Source organism: Xiphophorus hellerii, chromosome 2, assembly GCF_003331165.1.
Source record: "Xiphophorus hellerii strain 12219 chromosome 2, Xiphophorus_hellerii-4.1, whole genome shotgun sequence".
NCBI classification, from domain to species: domain Eukaryota; kingdom Metazoa; phylum Chordata; class Actinopteri; order Cyprinodontiformes; family Poeciliidae; genus Xiphophorus; species Xiphophorus hellerii.
Window position 1 is genome coordinate 20646681 of NC_045673.1, and position 18067 is coordinate 20664747.

The window sequence follows — 18067 nt, forward strand, 5'->3', positions numbered from 1 at the left end:
CCTCTGAGACGCACTGAAGATGGATTTGATGGGAGGCATCAATGTTCAAATGTTTGTGTCTCTCACTGCTGCTGCGTTTTCCTCTTTGTTTCAGTGGAGAATGGAGAGCACTGCGACTTCACGGTGCTGCGCAACATGCTGATCCGGTGAGAAACAAAGCTTTTACTTCAGCACTTTTAAGTTTGTCCTGCTGGCTCTGAGTGTAATCGCTTTGTTTTAGTCCAACAGATGGATAAAGGAAAGTGCTGCAGGTTCATTAATAGAGTGCAGAGTCTGGTAGAAAAAGTGGGAATTAAGATTATACACATTTTTCCAAAACATAAATCAGATCAAATGCCTTATTTGCTGAGGCATTTACAGAAAAGAAAATGTGGGATTTTTCGGTTTTCATACATTTATTAAACTAAGTAGAACGATTCGATTTGTCAGAAATTTGTGCATTATTTATTTTAAATTAGTAGTATTTAGCCCTATAAAGAGCTTCAGTTTTATATAAATGACCAAAAAAAAAAAAAGGTTTGTGATAAATTATCTATTTCTTTACATTGATGAAAAATGCATTTTTTCACAGTCATTCTTAAAGGAAAGTTTTTGCTTAGCAAATTTCAAACGGGACAATTCAGAATGAGGGGGAAAGATATAAATCACACTAAAAACATTTGAAGATATCAAAAGAAATGTCGTAAAAACTAAACATTTTATTATTAAAATGCAAATTTTGCACTAATTTCTGTATTTTTTTTATTACGATTAAATTTAAAAGGAACCTTTAATCATGTCCACAATGGGGGTTTTATTTTAGATTGTAATATGTAGTATTACAATGTAATTTTTTTATATATATATATTTTATGTTTTATTTTTTATATCTACTATCTAAATCCTTGTAGATGAAGCATCATGAAGTATCATGTAAAATGTAATTTTTTTTTTTTTACTTTTTATCATGTTATAACATTATTCCTTTTGATTCTTTCATGCATGTTTGAGAAATCCTTATATATTCTGATGGATTTGGGAGACATTCATGTCTGTTTATTGTCTTTCTGTCCTTCCAAAGGACCCACATGCAGGACCTGAAGGACGTCACCAACAACGTCCACTATGAGAACTATCGCAGTAAGAAACTGGCCGCCGTCACCTGTAACGGGGTGGACACCTCAAAGGCCAAGGGACAACTCACAAAGTAAGACCTCAGTGTTCAAAACTACACTTGAAAGGAGAAATGACTAAATATCTATGCACATATGAAAACACTGAAATTCTGCTTGTTATGGGTGACAGTAACTTAATGTTTGTGATTTATAGAGTCAGGCACATCAGGAGGGTCAGATCAGTTTCTGCTGATGGAAACCAAATGAGACAGAGTGAAGCCAGGGTCCTGCTCTGCGACTACTTTAATCTTTTCTTTATTTCCATGATCCACAGAAGTCCTCTGGCTCAGATGGAGGAGGAGCGCAGGGAGCACGTGATGAAGATGAAGAAGATGGAGGCAGAGATGGAGCAGGTCTTTGAAATGAAGGTTAAGGAGAAGAAGCAGAAGCTGAAGGATTCAGAGGCTGAGGTTGGTGTGCTGCTGATACTGAAGAAACAAAAGTTTCAAATCAGCAGGAACTTATTTTAATTAATAAACATTATATTTTATTATGAAACAAATTAAAAAGAGGCATGGAAATGAGGATAACAATGAAATGTTAATCTCTAAATACTAAAAACATCATTCTTGCTAATTCTCATCAGCTCCCATTTTCAACCTTTCTGTGATGGCATCTAGAATTAAACTTAATTTAGCTTAATTTAGAGTGTCAAAGTGACACTGCTATTTTTAATCCAAAGCTGGAGAGGCGCCACGAGCAGATGAAGAGGAACCTGGAGGCGCAGTACAAAGAGCTGGAAGAGAAGAGGCGAGTGTTTGAGGACGAGAAGGCCAACTGGGAAGCTCAGCAAAGAATCCTGGAGCAGCAGAAACTGGACGCCTCCAAGTCAGTAACACCTAGATGTCATGTTGGTCCTTCTGTCCTTCCAAAAAGAGCCAAACATTGTGGGGTTTGAAGTAACTTTATGATCCTCTGTTTAAGACAAACAAGTGACTCCCTGGTGACCTTTTAAAGAATTTGACTCACATTTATCCAAACGTTATTTAGTCTTATTTTTCATTGGAAATGGAGTCCACATGTGCAAGGTAAACACAGTTTAATAAAACATCAGAGAGTTTATTTGAACATGAATTTTATTGTCCTGCTTATTTACAAATGCCGCTTATAGGCATTAAAAGAATATTCTACACAAATTTTTAATGTAATTCTTCATAAATTGTGCTTTTTTTTCCCTTCTAAAAGTCTTTCATTACTTAAAATAGTCACATCTTTAGGTATAAATGTATTTTTTTCTGTTTGTAACATAATTTAATTATTTCTCTGTCAGGACAATGGAGAAGAACAAGAAGAAAGGAAAAATCTTTTAAAGCCCAAGTCGACCTCCCGGTTTGGTTTCAAACTCTTCTTCCTCTCCATCTCCTCTGAAGTCTTCGTGTCATGTGGGCCTGAGACCCGCACACTCAGTCAGAAATCAGCTTCAACCTCCTCATATCACACGACACACAAGCAGACTCGTCTCTGCGGCGCTTCTGGATCTCATGAGGAATGCATGTTTGTGCTTTTCTATTTTCCTGTATTTCTAGACAAAGAGGGGACTTCCTCGGAGTTGACACGTGGCAGGGACCATGCATAGCCATTTGTAAACATGTAGTTGTTCATAGGTCTGCAGATAACCGAATGGTTTCTTTTAACTGTTATGAATTTGACACCTTAAACCCTCGCTGAGCGACTTGCAGCGAGGTCGGATAGATGTAGCTCAGAGAAATGCTCCATCAGGACGTGCTTCCTCCAGCTGCAGACAGACTAGTTAGCCAAGATGTTTAACCTTCAGCTGCTGTCGGCTATTACAACATCTCCATCTGACTCAGGATTTTACTTCTTTCGAAGAAAAGAGTAACTAAAACTAGGAAAATATGATTCTATAACAGTATCTGAGATTTAAAAGGTATGTTGGCAAAAGATTCCCCCAAAATAACCATTCTTGTTTTTTCTTGTTGAAAATGTCTTCTGTTAACAGACGCAAAGATGATAATGTTCTCGTATTTAGCATTTTTGTCCAGTTAACCAGTTTAAATCAAAATGTTTTTCTTTTTATATGATGAATTTCACATTTTTAAATCCATAAATTTAAGGATTGCATACTTGTATACTTTTTTTTTCCCATAATAAAACAGCATGATGAATTTCTGCTATGTTTTTCTCAACACGTTTCAAATTAAAACCAGTTTCTATAGATAATCAGGTGTGAAGTTGTGGCTTCTGGCAGGTTGAGGTGTTTAGATATGATTCACTGTGCGGTGGCAGATCTGTGTTATTTTATCAAATACTCAATAATGTAGAGACTTTCGTTCACCTGAAACAAAACAAAGACGGGCGCGTTCTTCTGCTCGCATATATTTTTACTTCCATCTGTTTAAGACGTTATGCAAAAGCCAAATTGGTGTGAAATCTCTCCTTGTCGCAGTAAATGGAAATGTTTTTACTATCGTGGTGTATGTGTGTGGCGGTTGTTGTCATAGACCTTTAAACCTTCACCTCCGGATTTTGGCCAAATTACAAAATTCATCTTTATGACCATTTAACTTGCCCAATGAATCAAAGTCTTCTTTTTTTTTTTTCTTCTTGTTTTCAAATAAAAAACACACTTTTTGAATTAAACAATAAAGTTCATATGATTAAAATCCAGTTTTTTCCTCAGAGTTGTAATGTTTTATTTTCATATGGTTAGAAAAATACTCTATGTACAGTTGAATATAAAGTCTTTGATTTTGTGTTGAGTCTATCAATAAAGGGACAAACCTGCAGCACATAAAGCATCAACTATATGCATCTGTCGGCATACATGACGCTCCTCCGTTTGTTTTTCTTCCATTTCATTTTTGTTTTGCATTGCATCTTAATAAACCATATGCAAAACACCCATCTATACATCTGTCCCCTTAAAGACCTTTTTTATTATTTTTGCATCAAATCTGAGATCATAAGGAACTTCAACGACTGACCCAAATGCATCAGTTTAGCTGTATTTTTTTTTATTTGTAATATTTTCTTTTTATATATAAATACTGTTTCTTCTCTTTGTTTATCATGTGTTCTGTCTCTTAACTGTACATGGTTAATATTAAAGTTATGCTTTAACAACATCTGCTTCTGGGTTTTTCTCTGTAAACACCTGAATTTTAATCATTTCCAACTTTTTATTGCAATTTCTGTGAGGTAAAATTTTGTGGGGTTTATTTCTGGAAAAGACAAACAAATTATTGTAAACATTTAGTTTTGAATTTTCCCAAGCTACTTGTCCACATGTGCATTTCTGTAAAAAAGAATATCAACTCATTGTATTCCAGTAATTTACTTTAAAAAGTGAATAGGACTGAGGAAAACATACATTTAATAATTTTTGTTTGCAAAGAATTTTTTAAAATCAGCTTTCTAAAGTCATTACATATCCTACCAAATCAAGATTATTGCAGAGGTTCATGCAATAATGCAAAATTGAAAATTTTGTAATTTGCCATTTATTTTATGCTCCTACAAAACTGATTTTTTTATTATTCAATATATTTTGTAAAGCACCCTGTGGTTTCTGACCCATAAAAATGCTATATGAATAAAATTTACTTGCTTCCTCACTAAATTCAGAACATTTCACTGTTCTGCAATTTATTAATGAATCAAGTCTCATTCTTGTGAAATAAAACTTTAATAGTAAAGTGTCAGAAGTAGCACTGTAATATATATTTATGTGTAAGCTGCATACAAAGTAAAATAATACATGATTAGGATATATGGAAGATTACAATCAGAATCTGTCAGCTGTTTTGTTTCCTCGGTGATGAACAAAGTTTTGAACCTTGCTGTGACACTGCAGAGAGACGATCTTCATGCCGTTTAGACCGGAAGGGAAGCGGACGTGGCAACTTGTTTCGGGGTTTTCAGGAAAGCTTTGATGGCCCATTTCTGATTCATGTCCACACAGTAGTCTCCTCGCGGGGTGTTGATCCTGTAGAGGGATAAATCTGCTTTACTCAAAAGCTCTTTGCATAAACCTGGATTATCAGTGAGGCAAAGACTTACACAAATCCTCGTTTGGAGCAGTTCTCGTGAGTTTTGGCAATGGACCGAATCTCGCCGACGGGAATCCTGCCTGTGAAGAAGTGAAAGCAGCACTTCCCGGGCTTCAAGGCATTTGGTCCCTGAGCTGGAAAGAGAATTTAAAAATGTGTTCACAAGGATAAATAAATCGTGACCTCCTGTAACCGCATTTTTATCTTTTATGCCATGAGTAAAACATGTCCTCAAGTCAGGACCAAGTCAGATGCAAACATTTACTCACTAAAACTCTTAAAACCAACATTTTGACACAATGGGCTGGAAACGGAGACTGTTCTCAGGTTGTAATTTTTAATCTAAAATATTATTTTAGAAAACTACATTAACTTTTGAACTCTTGATAAGAACACATCTTCCTACATGCCATTTGCGACTTTTCTAGATTGTAAAAAAGGACGTTTTGAAAATGTTTGAAGATGTAGGTCTCCTGTGAAATTTGTTTTTCGGTATTTGTGTCCGGATCTTCCTCTGAACAGGTATTACAACCGTGAACGTTTGGAAAGCTTTCTGTTTCCTCAACAATACTTCTTGGTTTTGGCTCTGCATGTTTGATTTTAGCAACAAACCCCACATTAAACTTTATATTAAACTTTAATAGCCCAACGGTTGGCTATTTGATGCTGGTTGACTTGGAGTGAATCAGTCATTTTAAGGACATTCCTTATTCAGCATAGGAGGGGAAAATGACATCTTCAAAGATTTGACGTATGCAAAATAGGGTTGCACTGATTGCAGTTTCCAATTACAGATCTATAACCTGACCTGCCAATTCCGATTTTGACCGATACAGAGGATTTTGTCAGAAATGTCGCTAAATATAGCAAGAAAGTCGCTGAGTTGGCAACAGTGGGGTGAATATTGTTAACTACAAACGTGCAGACTTGACCTGGTGGATGGGTGTGTACTAAACCTCTCTCACAGCAAAGTAAAACTTTTGCCGGGGTAGATAAGACCGGCTTCACATGTATGTATCGACCGATCACTGATTTCACAAAATTAAGGAAACTGCCTGATTTATCGGCTGGCCGATTTAATGTGCACCCCAGATTCAAATTGATCATGGTATAAAAATAGGACATAACAAGAGAGCCGTGATTCAACAGCCATTATGCTTCGGTTAGTGTAATTCCACTGGAATACAGTGTTGTATCGCTTGGCCCAAAACAAAGAATCTTGCTTTAATCACTTGAAAAATGTTGTCATCTTGCCTCAGGTCAACGTGTTCTCCAGGCCATATAATCTTTTGCAACAGTAAAACTTACATTTGATGTTTCTTAGCAATTTCTTGGCTTCATCTAGTTGCTTCAGCATCATCCAAAGCTCATCGTTCTCTTTTTTTTTGTTCCATTTTAAAGCGTTTGAGATCATTTTCAGCTGTGCAATCAGTTCATTTCTTCACTTCTGTATATACTTCCTCCTCCCCAAACCAACTTCTTAATCAAAGTATTCTGCTTCTCTGATGTGACCCTTTCTACTTTGATTCTTAGAGAGCAATGCACTTTGACCAGCACTGATATCAAAGTGATATGAAGCACTGGGATTACTCAGAACAATGATCCAAAGAGCCCAAGCAACTCCAGCTATTAATGACTCAAAATGAAGATTTTGGAGTGGCCTAGTCAAAGTCTGGAGTTATAATATAGGTTCTTGGCACTCAAAAATAATTCACTGTGATTTTAAAACAAATCTGCGGGTGAGATGGCGCCACACGTCCTCTGCAGCATAGACATACTAATAAATTTACAAAGGATTATAAGTAGAGACGCAGGTAATTGGCAATTACATTTTCACATATGACCAGATTGGTTTGTATAGTATTTCTCCGTAAATTTAACCATCCTTTGAAATGTGCATTTTGTCTATGCTCTGGTTATCTTTCACACTAAAATTATTTTGAATCAATAAAAAAATTAAAACAGCAGAAACCCGTGAGCGTTTGCTGGCTGTTGTGTGTGTCGGGGTGCAGAGGGGAGCCAGACTCACGCATTGCATTGCAGCAGTAGACGGCGCACAGCAGCAGCAGCAGTCCCACGGCGAGAGTCTTCATGTTTGCTTCTCTTCAAAGGTGGCGGCACGTTTGAAATGATCTATCCTCGAAACCTCGACCTATATTAGCTTGATTGAGCTCAGATCTGCATATTCATGAGATGAAGGGAACTTTTTTTGGAATTCACCCGCCGTCGATGAACTTTGCTTCGAAATCAGGCCAAAGGAAGTCGGGGGGTTTGGTGGTGACCCTTTTCCTGGGTACCCAATGTACGCAGCATTTCCATGTGCTGTGGAGTTACATAATGTGTTTTCCTGATTGTTTCCACCATGTAAATCCTTTGAGCACACTAGAATGAACAGCGGAGTCCGTTTTTCACAAAGTGAGCCCGGCCTTTTTCAGCGAAAGCGTTTTTAGGCCGTCAGTTCATCCCGCAGCACCCTACAATTTAACTTTAGTACCATTAATGGTACTGAGAGACAAAGCAATGTGTTTTATCTTATGGTCTTAAGGATTCTTCTCTCCCATAATGTCGCTTCAGTCGGCTGAGATTTGCAAACATTCTCTCCACCTCTGGTTTTCGATTAGGTTGAGACTTTGACAGGGCTGCTCCAATACCTTAACTGGTATTTTTTTCATGTTTGCTCCTGTCTGGGTTTATGTTTCTATTGATGATCCGTTTTGACCCAAGCTTCAGTTGACGAATAGTTTTACATTTGACTCCAGGAGGCTCATCACGCGGAGTTCAGGTTCAATGACATCAAGAAGCCCAGGTCGAATAAAACCCCACATCATCACCCCTCCAACACCCTGCTTGACTGTTGCTGTGATCTTGAGCTCGTCTATTTAAACAACATTGTTCCAGTAGTTTTGTTCTTCATTCAGGTTCATTTTTGGCCAACCATATTCATGCTGCCTTGTTCATTTTGGAAAGAAGAAGTCTTTATCCTAGAAACCAACGGGAGCCAATTTGGACATTAATTGTGCGTGGACAGCGTGAAAAGTGTCACATGATATTTATTTATTGTTGTTTCATGTCTAATTAATGACCCTGTTAGACATCTGCTGGCCTTTATTGAGTAGAATGTGATGCTTTATTGACACCAGGCATAAAGCAGTTTTCAGCAGAAGCCATTTCAAATTGATTCTATGACATGCATCGCTTTTTTTATAGTTTCATATTTTTCTTTTATCTGTTTATTTTTCTGTGTTGTATTTGTTGCTGCCTTTTGGTGAGGACTCCCCTGAAAAAGACATTTTTAATCTTAAAGGGGGGAGGGAGTTATCCTGGGGAAAAAAAAGACAGCAGTTTGCTCACTGATTGTGTATTTACTTTTGGTTGCTGCTCGAGATTTAAAAGAAGAATTTGAGACACAGATTTCAATTTTCAGACTCTAATATTAGAATGAATTTTAATTGAAAGAAATTAGACTCAACGAGTTTCCTGTTAGTTTTACTGGAGTTGAACATGACTGAGATAAATTGTCACTGAATTTAAAGTATACTTATATATTAAATTTTTGTTTGGTTTGAAATTGAATTTTGATGGATCCATACAGTCTGCGCCTCAAAGTGGAAGAGTCTTGGTTTCTAGTTTATTAATGATGAAAATGGAGCAGGAGTGGGAAGGATTAGAGTCAGTTCTGCAGCAGTGTTGTTTTGATGAAGAAGGAGCTGAGTGAAGAAATGATGTTCTCAATTTAACGACTCTTATCTTGAGATGTGGATCGTGACTCAAATGAGCTTCGGCTCTTTGACTTAGAGTTTAGAGATTTGAGTCAGGCACTACAGGTAAAGCCCACCTCTGTCATGAATTGGTGGTGGATGTGGTGAAGCAGACTCAGCAGACCCAGGTAGAGGCAAATAAGATGGTTTAATGAAACTCAAAGTCCAAAAGACCAGGTAGCACAAAAGGAGTGCAGGGCAAATGCTCACAACTGGTGACACAGGCAGACTAGACAAACACTACGCGACAAGCGACGAGGACCCGACAAAGAACAGCCACACAGGTGACACTAAATACACTGGGGGTAATCAGGGAACAAGAAACACCTGGGAGTAATCAAAGGGAGACAGGACAACACGGAGACTCAGAGACACAGGAAACTCAAAATAAACACACAGAAAAACACAGAACATGACAACCTCTTCCTCGCTGAAAAGGCTCAATGGAGCTGGTTTGACACCTGACCAAAAGGGTCCCTGGTCACCTGTATCCTGGAGGGATTTCTGTTATATCCCACTGGGAGACTCCTGAACAGACCCAGAACTCGTTGGAGGGACGACACATCCATGTGAACACGGATCCCCCACAAGAAGCTGGACATTCCTGCTGGTGACAGGAGTTTAATCCGTGACTTGATCTCAGAAAAGTGGAAAACACAGATAGATGGTGGAAATTATTCCTTTAAGCATAAAAATGATTAGTTGTAAAGAAGATCATAATGCCAACAGTGTAACAGTGTGTGCATCATGTTTCTTTCCATTCATTTCAGTTCAGAAATACAAAGGGGAAATTGCACTTTTTCTGAAACTCAATGTATCTGAGTTTCTTTAAGGATATTGTGGATGCCGATGGCTGTGGGCATAAAGAATCTCCTGTACCTGTCAGTAAAGCAGCGGCTCTGAAGACACCTCTGATTGAAGATTATCTATCGTGTTGTTACAGTCTCGTGAAAGAGATGCTCAGGGTGGCCCAACATGTTATTCATTTTATGACGCATCCTTCATGAGTATATTACACAGCGTTCCCAGTGTAGAACCTTGTGGTACCCCATAAGTTACTCTGGTATTTTTAAGTCACACATCATTTGAAAATGAAATCCTCCAGATGATTTTCTTCAGATATGTCCTGATTATATCCTGATGACGTGGTCAAAAGAAAAACTAACATTCAACAGAAACAGCAGTAAAGCTGGATTATAAATAACACACAGCATACCATCTCTACAACTAAATAATCAACATATGGTGGGAGTGGGTCCTGGTGTTTTTCTGTCTTGTGTAATAAGTTGCGCTTTGCTTCACTCTGGCATTAAGGCTCTGACAACATCTAAAATCCAAGACAGTGGGAAAGTACCGATGCTCTGAATACAATCTTTGACCCCAGCTTGTCCTTCATTTACATATCAGTCTCTCCATGTATCTTTCTGTTTATATAAACTTAAATTTAATTTAAGATGTGGAATATGGATTATGTTCATGAAATCAGATTATGTTTTATTAAAGTTATATTCATTAAAACATTTTCTGATTTGTTGAAGTTAAATAAAACGTAACTTTGGTTTCACAACCTGCTCTCATCTTATCTCAACATTTACAATATTACTCAACAAAAGAAGTGAAATCAAATTTTTTCTTTGACCTAGATTCACCCACCTCTTGTTCTGAAAGTGGGCAGCCGATGTGATTTTTGGTGAAGATAAGGCCTGCAGGCTGCATCAGAGCGCAGCAGTTTCTTGTGATGCTATCGGAACAAACCATGGCTTTTCTGATGTTGATCTCTTTAAGTGGGACAAGGTCAAATGTTAAGATCCATTTTCTGCAGCGAGCGCAGTGCAGGGAAACCTCACTGATTTTTATCTCAATATGGAAACAGTTGCGGTGTGTTTGTGCAGAATAACGCTGCAGATCTCTTGTTCATCTCTGAGAGAACAAAACGTTTTCAGGTGTATTGACACTCTAAAATCCCCAGTATCTCAATAAAGATCTTGCATCATAAAACAAGAGATAAAAAGTTTATGTTAACATCGTTTGACCATTAACTCTTTACGTTTTATACATGGTTTCAAAATGACATTACAAAACTGTTAAAACACTTCAGAATATGTTCAAAATCAGATGTTTTTGTTGTTTTTTTTACTAAAAAAGTCCAATGTGTTTTTAAGCTGCAGGTAATTTTTTGTAAAGATTTGGTTTTTTACATATATGTTAAAATTTTCACTGCATCCTGATAGTATATCATGAGACAGATGTTCTGTGAAAATCCTGCTGTTCTGCCTCCATCCAGTGGTTTTACAGACATTTGCAGAAATGCAACGCTCCCTGTCAGAAACAACCAATCAGAGCCAAGAGTAGGGCCTTAGCGCTGTCAATCTGTTTCAGACCTGCCATTAACCAGCCATCCAGTTCAAATACTCTCTGGTTTTGTTGTGATCTGCTGGACTTTCAGAATATTTTGATGATTTTGGTTTCTTTATCTTTTGGTGGATTGCTGTGTTTTGTGTTTTTAGTTAATCTTTTACATCAGTGCTTCACTTTCCTGGTCTTTTGACCATTTTTTCTTCATTTGTTAATGTACCGTCCACCAATCAGACTCCCCTGTTTAAATACTCCTTGCTTTAGTTACTCCATGTCAGCTGCTCTGCTGTCCATACTGCTGTTAATGCTGTTTTCTGTCCGTGGACCAATTGGTACCGAGCCGCACAAGAAATAATGAAATATTTCCGTTTTATGTATTATTTGAGTCTGGAGGATCTCTTATTTTGAAAATCCTTTAACCGGATTCTCTCTGTTACGTCTTGCGCGCCAATATAGACCCTTTTCACAGTGACGTCAGACAATGGCCGCCATAACTCAAAACTGGGTATCTTTACTTCCGGTGTGATTTTGCCTTGGGAACCAAGCTGAAAACTTCCCGCATTCTCATAATCTTAAGGATATAATAAAAGGTAAGTTTAATAATAACAGCATTTAAGTGTTAGATAGCTGTTACTAATCATTGTAAATTCACCATTCTCTATCTGTGTATAAAATAAACAGCCTCTGATCGGAGAGTAAACCAGCTAGCAGCAGCTTTAGCCACAGTTAGGAAACATATACACCGCCGCCTGTCAGCGCTGTAACGTTAGAGGTTCACTCTCTGTATTTTATAAAACGGTGTTTACGTGTTAGATAACCGTTATCAGTCATTGTCAATTTACCATTCTCCAACTGTATTCAAAGGAACCAGCTTCCGATCATGAGTAAACCAGCTAGCAGCAGCTTTAGCCACAGTTAGGAAACATATACACCGCCGCCTGTCAGTGATGTAACGTTTAGAGGTTCATTTACCGGTGAATCGTTATTTTTTATAAGTTTAGAAAAAACAAGACAAAAGCCACAAATAACAGTTGGGCTTGACGATATTTCTGTTTTTCCAGCAACAAAATGCGCATCTCCATGCACTGTTCATGTTTCTGTCACTGCTAACTGTCACAGAGTCTCTCCCAAAGACGCAAAGAAGGAATAAAAATAAATACACAAGAAAATATTAATGTGCAATGATTTGGATAAATAACTTTAATCTGATTACTGGATTTGAAATACGAACTCGTTAGATTATTCGTTACCGAAAAAGTGGTCCGATTAAAGGCATTACAAAGCAGCGGCGGCACCGGACATCTCTGCTTATAACAAACAAATCCCTATTTTATGGGATGAGTGGCAACTCCAGTCTATAATTTAATAATCTGATCAAGATTAGAGCCTAAACGTTATAGTTCAAAAACAGTAAAAAGTTCTGGTTAAGGAACAGTTATGTCACGTAGTTAGCTAGCTAACAAAATTCACTAATGCTAAGCTAACGGTTACGCAAAACAAAAATACCTACCTTCATAGTCAAACAGGTATTGTTCGGTGAAGAATTTGTAGCCTTTGTCTAATTTAGATTTTTTTGTCAGAGAGAACTGGTTTGCAAATCGTGATATATCTTCAAATTTTATTTTAGGCAAATGTTTTAGAGACTGTGTAAACTCCATGCTCCGGTGATCTGTCTGATCAACATATGCTGTCAGATTTATACATCTCTCTCTCTCTCTCTCTCTCTCTCTCTCTCTATATATATATATATATATATATATATATATATATATATATATATATATATATGACACATATATATATATGAAATAGACAACTTTATCATTACTTACTATGTACACCGGAACTAAGGATACACAGCTTCGAGCCAAAACGGAAGTTGTGTGACGTCATGTGAAAAGGGTCTATTGAGCCCACAAGCAGCAAAATGAGTAAGAAACGGATCAGTGTTTGGAAAATTTCTTTGGGAAGGTACAGAGAGAGAAGAGACAGGAGAATGGATTTATCCCGGTAGGTGATTCCCACATTCCAAGCCCGCTCTGCATGATATGGTGACCGGTTCGCTAATGAGGCAATGAAGCTTCAAACTGCTTCGCCACATAGAGACAAAGCTCCCTGTGAATAAGCAACACTTCTGGTGTCTTCGTCTCTCATCACTCCCTGATGGGACCGTCTCGTTGCAGAGAAACAAGCTCAGGGCTCCCATTGATTTATCGTTATCATGAGTTAAAATGTTCATGAAAGTAAAATGTTCGTTTTTGTGGCGCATCTGTATCTTATTTTGAAGGTGTAAACGTTACCATAGCGACCAGAATCAGAGCTCGTTAGGGCAGTAGTAGAGAGGAGAGGAGTAGAGCTTGTGAGTCTTAAGTCTGGTTCACACGGCACGATTTAAGGATTTTCCAAACCTGTGATCACACAGAAGCCGATAAAAGTCCAACAGGTTCGGTCGGTTTGTGTGTCCAGCAACACGGCAGGAGCAACACACCACAACACGAACCGATTCCACTCAGGAACATCCGGTAAAACCACCAACATACGTGAATTTAGAATAAACAAACACGGATGACGATGTAGAAGCAGCAGTGATAGTTTGTGGACTCATTTTAAGCGATAAAAGACGTAAAAAGAAAAGGCGTTTGATAAAAGACGGAGGGAGCCGCTCTATTTGCTGCACAGTGATTTGGAGGTGAGTTATGTTTTTTCGTAGTTTACAGTTTTAACTGAATAAACATCCATGTTTATTAAGCGCATGATAGTTTCCACATATCATCTCCGATGTCCAACGGTCTCTCGGTTGCGCCACTTATACTCCGTGCTTACGTCACCGCGTTTTCTGATTGGCTACCTGTAGCATTCACCATTCAACATGTTGCGTTCTCGCTCCCAGTCAGGGTCAGGGAAAACCCCACACGCTGCCATAACGGGGCCAAGACAATCCAACATGTTGAAAATGCCCGATTTTAGATGTGAGCGGCCCCGACGATCTACGGAACACACAACTTCAGGATGATCGGTTACCGGATCGGATCATCGCAACCGAGTTGACAATCTTAGAACCCGGAACGTTCGTAGGGAGGAAAATCAGGGCCAAAAATGTAAAATTGTGCCATGTGAACTGGGCTTTAGCGGACACACCAACACTTCTTATCTGACTGTTTGACCGGTCCGCGGTGATAAAAAGGTTGAGGACCACTGCACTGAATCACTAAACCTGGGTCCTCAACAAGACTGAGTCAGATCTCCCTGTTGGATTTCTGTTGTGAGTGCTCTAAAGTATTTAATTCTATAAAATACTTTGTTTATTTAAGGTTTCCCTATAATTATTCCTATTGGAATTACTCCTTTGGATTTTTTTCCTTGACGATCAGCCTGATTCTTTGTCCTCTTAGTTTTCAGATGTTTAATTGTCTTTTACTCAGCATGTGACACAGCCTACTCACAACAACGTTATAGATCTTGTTATGACTCATGTCCTGTCTGCAAACGCTCTAGTTTGAGACGTTTGTCTAACCACAGTTGTATCTTTTTTACTGTGCAAGAGTTTAAACTTTAGGAACTTCCTAAAGGGATTATTTGGAAGTGCAATATTACCTCTGAAGTGGCTTCCAAATGATATTCCTACAGATGTTTTGAGGTTTTTATTGACTTTATTATGATTCTGTTACTTTGTGACATGAACAAGACTTTTAAGACATTCACTACAAACCCGCAGTAAAGAAACAACAAGTCGAGGCATGTTTTTAAAATGAGAGATAAAATGGAGAAAAAGCATCGAGAAATGTATAGCTAGTTAGAAAAATTACAATACGGCTGTAAAAGAAAGAGATTTCTATTTTTCTACACCAATTTAAAACAATAAAATAATCAAAGAACTTAGTTCAGACAAAACTATTTCCACATGTCCAGTGTGTAAATCCCCCACCTCCCGTCAGACGTGAAATCCAGAATATAAGTTGGACTTTAGCTTAACAGCAAAGTGGAGATGTGAATCTATAAATCCTTCTCTACAGGTGAGAAGTATTGCATAATTTCTGAAAACTTTCTTCAGATTTCCAATAAAAGATTTGACTGACATTGTTCATTTTTTGTTTTTCCATCTCTGCCATCAAATCCTCTTCTGAGAAGTCCTGTTGACACCTTAATGGTTGATAAACACAGATTTCTATGTTCCCAGTTTTAGTTTTAGATAGACTTGTTTTAATCAGTTAAATAATTTCCTCATTGATAAATAGATATCTGAACATTTGTAGTTTGGGTCTGCTCAGACCACAAACACCTGGATCTGAACAAACTGTCTGCTATAACTCCTGGTTATTCCATCAAAATATTGATTTCTGAACTCTTCCTGAGTTAAAACATTAGTGTTGTTGTTTCTAAATGAAAATGAACTTGTGTTTTTTTTTATTTATTTATTTATTTATTTTTGCATTATTTAAGCTCTGAAATCACTGCATCTTTTTTGCGATTTTGATCATTTCTCATTTTCTGCTACTAAATACAAAATATTTGCTTGGAATTTTGAATACATGTCAGTAGTTCATAGTATAAATGAACAATGTTCATTTTACTCAAACATACATTTATAAAAAGCAAAATAAGAGAAACTGATCATTTTAAGTGACCTCTTAATTATTTCCAGAGTTGTGTATATATGGGATCTGTTAGCTTTGTAAAGGACCTTATATGATAACTTAATGCATCATGGATGATTGTGATGTCAACAGTCAAACTCAGGCTAAAACACACATTGTAAGTTGACAAAATATATTTTGCAGTCCCTTGCTCTATAAATGTAGACATTTTGGCCTTTTGGATTTTGTTGACTTTGCTGTTTACCTGGTTTCCTTGATTTTCAGTTTCTGAGCCCAGTTTTTCATTTGTTTTCATTCTGTGTCAATTTGTCATTTCCCCTCTGCTCTTACAGTTCTGCTGTACATACATTTAATTGTTTCAGATTTGCCTCCCAACACGTTTTAGTTGACAGAAACTCGAACACTGAGTGTAAAGTTTAACATCAGCAAAAGACAATGCGAGGTCAAAAATGTCTGAGCATTCACTTGTTGAAGTTTATTTACATACAAAACAAATTAAAGCTTATTCATTCCAAAAACAACAGACATTTCCATAATGTATTTCACATAAATACAGTCCAGGATGCTCATTGTTGCAGGCCGCTGCCTTCAGAGTTGCTCATTCGATTGTAAGTCTTCTCAACCCATGTAGTGGACTGTCTGAAGCAGATTAATCGTCCCTTTACAGTCTCTACTCTGCAGATTGTAAAAACAAAAAAGAAATCAGTTTTATCCTCTTTGGAACTGAAGTCCAGTTTCTACATCTTGTTGAAAAAATAAAAAGCAAACTCACATGTATCCTCTTTTCATGCAGGAGCTGTGGGTCCTTGTTATGTCCACAATCATTTTTCTTGACACTCTCATGTTGCTGAATTGGTCACAACAGGTTATTGGACCTGTGTTGTACTGTACTGCCACAGCTGTGAGGAAAGCAAAGCAAGTCGGCATGAAAATATATATCAGATGTGTTCAAATCGAAGAACAAACAGAGATCACTCACGCATGGCGTCGCAGCAGCAGGCAATGATCAGTATCATTCCTACGGACAGGCAGAGAGTCTTCATGACGCTGATGGTGGAAGATGACGGAGGTGATGATGTTGTGTTGCTTCTCGTTTTGCTATGATTGTGACTGAGCTCTGCGACGCTTATAAATCCTTTTCAGTGGGGAACCAATTTTTTTTTTTTGAGGTGGCCATTTTTACAAGCTAAAATTGTCTGCAAAAAATTTTCCCACTCTAAAAAAAAATCGATTCCACAGGAGAGAAATGTTAAACCGCTGCTCAGTTTCACAACGTCACTAAGTCACTGACCACAGATGGGTTGCAGAAATAAAGATCTTAATCTCTGTGACACTTTACTCAGCATTTGTCTTTGTATTTTCCTTTAAGCTGTATCTTTAAAGGTGAAGTATATCACACCTTCAGTATTTTGAAACCATCATTTTTATACAGAGTAGAATCATGTCTAGATTATTGTGATGGAGACCAGGGGCTCCATCCCTATTGATTATTGACATTTATTTACAGAACAAATACTTTTTGTTTCATTTCTTTACTTCAGTTTGTTTGGTGTTGGGTTAATTGAGTATTACCTTTCGGGTGTGTCTCCTCAGAAGGGTGGAGCAGAAAGGGAGACAAGTGCTCCAGGTGCAGGTTAAAAAGCTGGAGCATACCATGTCAACTTATATTAAGTTTAATTTAATCTTTTGATTGACGTTAAGATTAGTTTGTTTCTAATTTGCATGCATGTAAATATTTATTTGTACCATTTATTGTTCTGTGTTAGGTTTGTGTAAATTATTTCTTGTTTTGTTTGTCACCCCTTTACCTGAATGGGTGGAATTGGGCAAAGGATAAAGCAGCTTCTTTGTTTCATTAAGGGATGGGTGTCGGTGTAATGGTGACCCGCAGCACCAAATAAATCTACTCCAACTATATTTTGTTGCCTTGCCTCACCTCCTTTTGACGCAGTGCCTCTGTCGGTCAAAGTGACAATTAGGTTAGGCTACCTTATTTGCACCCACTGGTAGACTTTTAATGGGATTCAGTCGGTACTTGGGTCAAATTCAGCAACACTTTGTTCTCAACACTTTGTATCACCGTCCCGTCCAAATCCAAGTTAACTGGGGTTGGATCCTCACTGTGGTGGCTGTGGCAGAGTCAAAGTCGCCTTAAATGAGCTGTTTCGGGGGTGCTGTGGTGGCGCCAGGGCAAA

At 37.8% G+C, this 18067-nt stretch overlaps 3 protein-coding genes across 7 annotated transcripts in view; 1 reads left to right on the plus strand and 2 right to left on the minus strand.

Moving 5' to 3' along the window:
- Positions 1–4240, plus strand: part of LOC116735404 (septin-7-like) — a 44038-nt gene extending 39798 nt beyond the window's left edge. For all 5 annotated transcript variants that reach the window (XM_032587282.1, XM_032587292.1, XM_032587303.1 and 2 more), the window contains 5 exons: positions 95–146; positions 1061–1186; positions 1429–1564; positions 1837–1982; positions 2425–4240. In XM_032587282.1, coding sequence (XP_032443173.1) covers positions 95–146; positions 1061–1186; positions 1429–1564; positions 1837–1982; positions 2425–2464 — 500 coding nt within the window. In that variant the 3' untranslated portion in view covers positions 2465–4240. The remainder of the gene's footprint in view (positions 1–94; positions 147–1060; positions 1187–1428; positions 1565–1836; positions 1983–2424) is intronic.
- A 541-nt stretch (positions 4241–4781) lies between these two features.
- Positions 4782–7325, minus strand: LOC116735420 (C-C motif chemokine 3-like). The gene is made up of 3 exons (XM_032587333.1): positions 7194–7325; positions 5175–5298; positions 4782–5100 (listed from the first exon to the last, which is right to left on the minus strand). The coding sequence occupies exons 1-3, from the start codon at positions 7255–7257 to the stop codon at positions 4989–4991; spliced, it is 300 nt and encodes a 99-aa protein (XP_032443224.1). The 5' UTR covers positions 7258–7325; the 3' UTR covers positions 4782–4988.
- Positions 7326–16322: 8997 nt separating this feature from the next.
- Positions 16323–17034, minus strand: LOC116710393 (C-C motif chemokine 4-like). Its single transcript, XM_032549419.1, has 3 exons — positions 16852–17034; positions 16645–16771; positions 16323–16547 (listed from the first exon to the last, which is right to left on the minus strand). The coding sequence occupies exons 1-3, from the start codon at positions 16913–16915 to the stop codon at positions 16439–16441; spliced, it is 300 nt and encodes a 99-aa protein (XP_032405310.1). The 5' UTR covers positions 16916–17034; the 3' UTR covers positions 16323–16438.
- Between the last annotated feature and the right edge of the window lie 1033 nt (positions 17035–18067).

Bases quoted from the DNA above. Each gene is read 5' to 3' on its own strand.
- LOC116735420 (XM_032587333.1), bottom strand. From the start codon at position 7,257: ATGAAGACTCTCGCCGTGGGACTGCTGCTGCTGCTGTGCGCCGTCTAC. The intron at 5,299-7,193 runs GTGAGTCTGGCT...TTCTCTTTCCAG, and splicing joins CTACTGCTGCAATGCAATGC to CTCAGGGACCAAATGCCTTG. The intron at 5,101-5,174 runs GTAAGTCTTTGC...ATCCCTCTACAG, and splicing joins TGCTCCAAACGAGGATTTGT to GATCAACACCCCGCGAGGAG.
- LOC116710393 (XM_032549419.1), bottom strand. From the start codon at position 16,915: ATGAAGACTCTCTGCCTGTCCGTAGGAATGATACTGATCATTGCCTGC. The intron at 16,772-16,851 runs GTGAGTGATCTC...CTTTCCTCACAG, and splicing joins CTGCTGCTGCGACGCCATGC to CTGTGGCAGTACAGTACAAC. The intron at 16,548-16,644 runs GTGAGTTTGCTT...TACAATCTGCAG, and splicing joins TGCATGAAAAGAGGATACAT to AGTAGAGACTGTAAAGGGAC.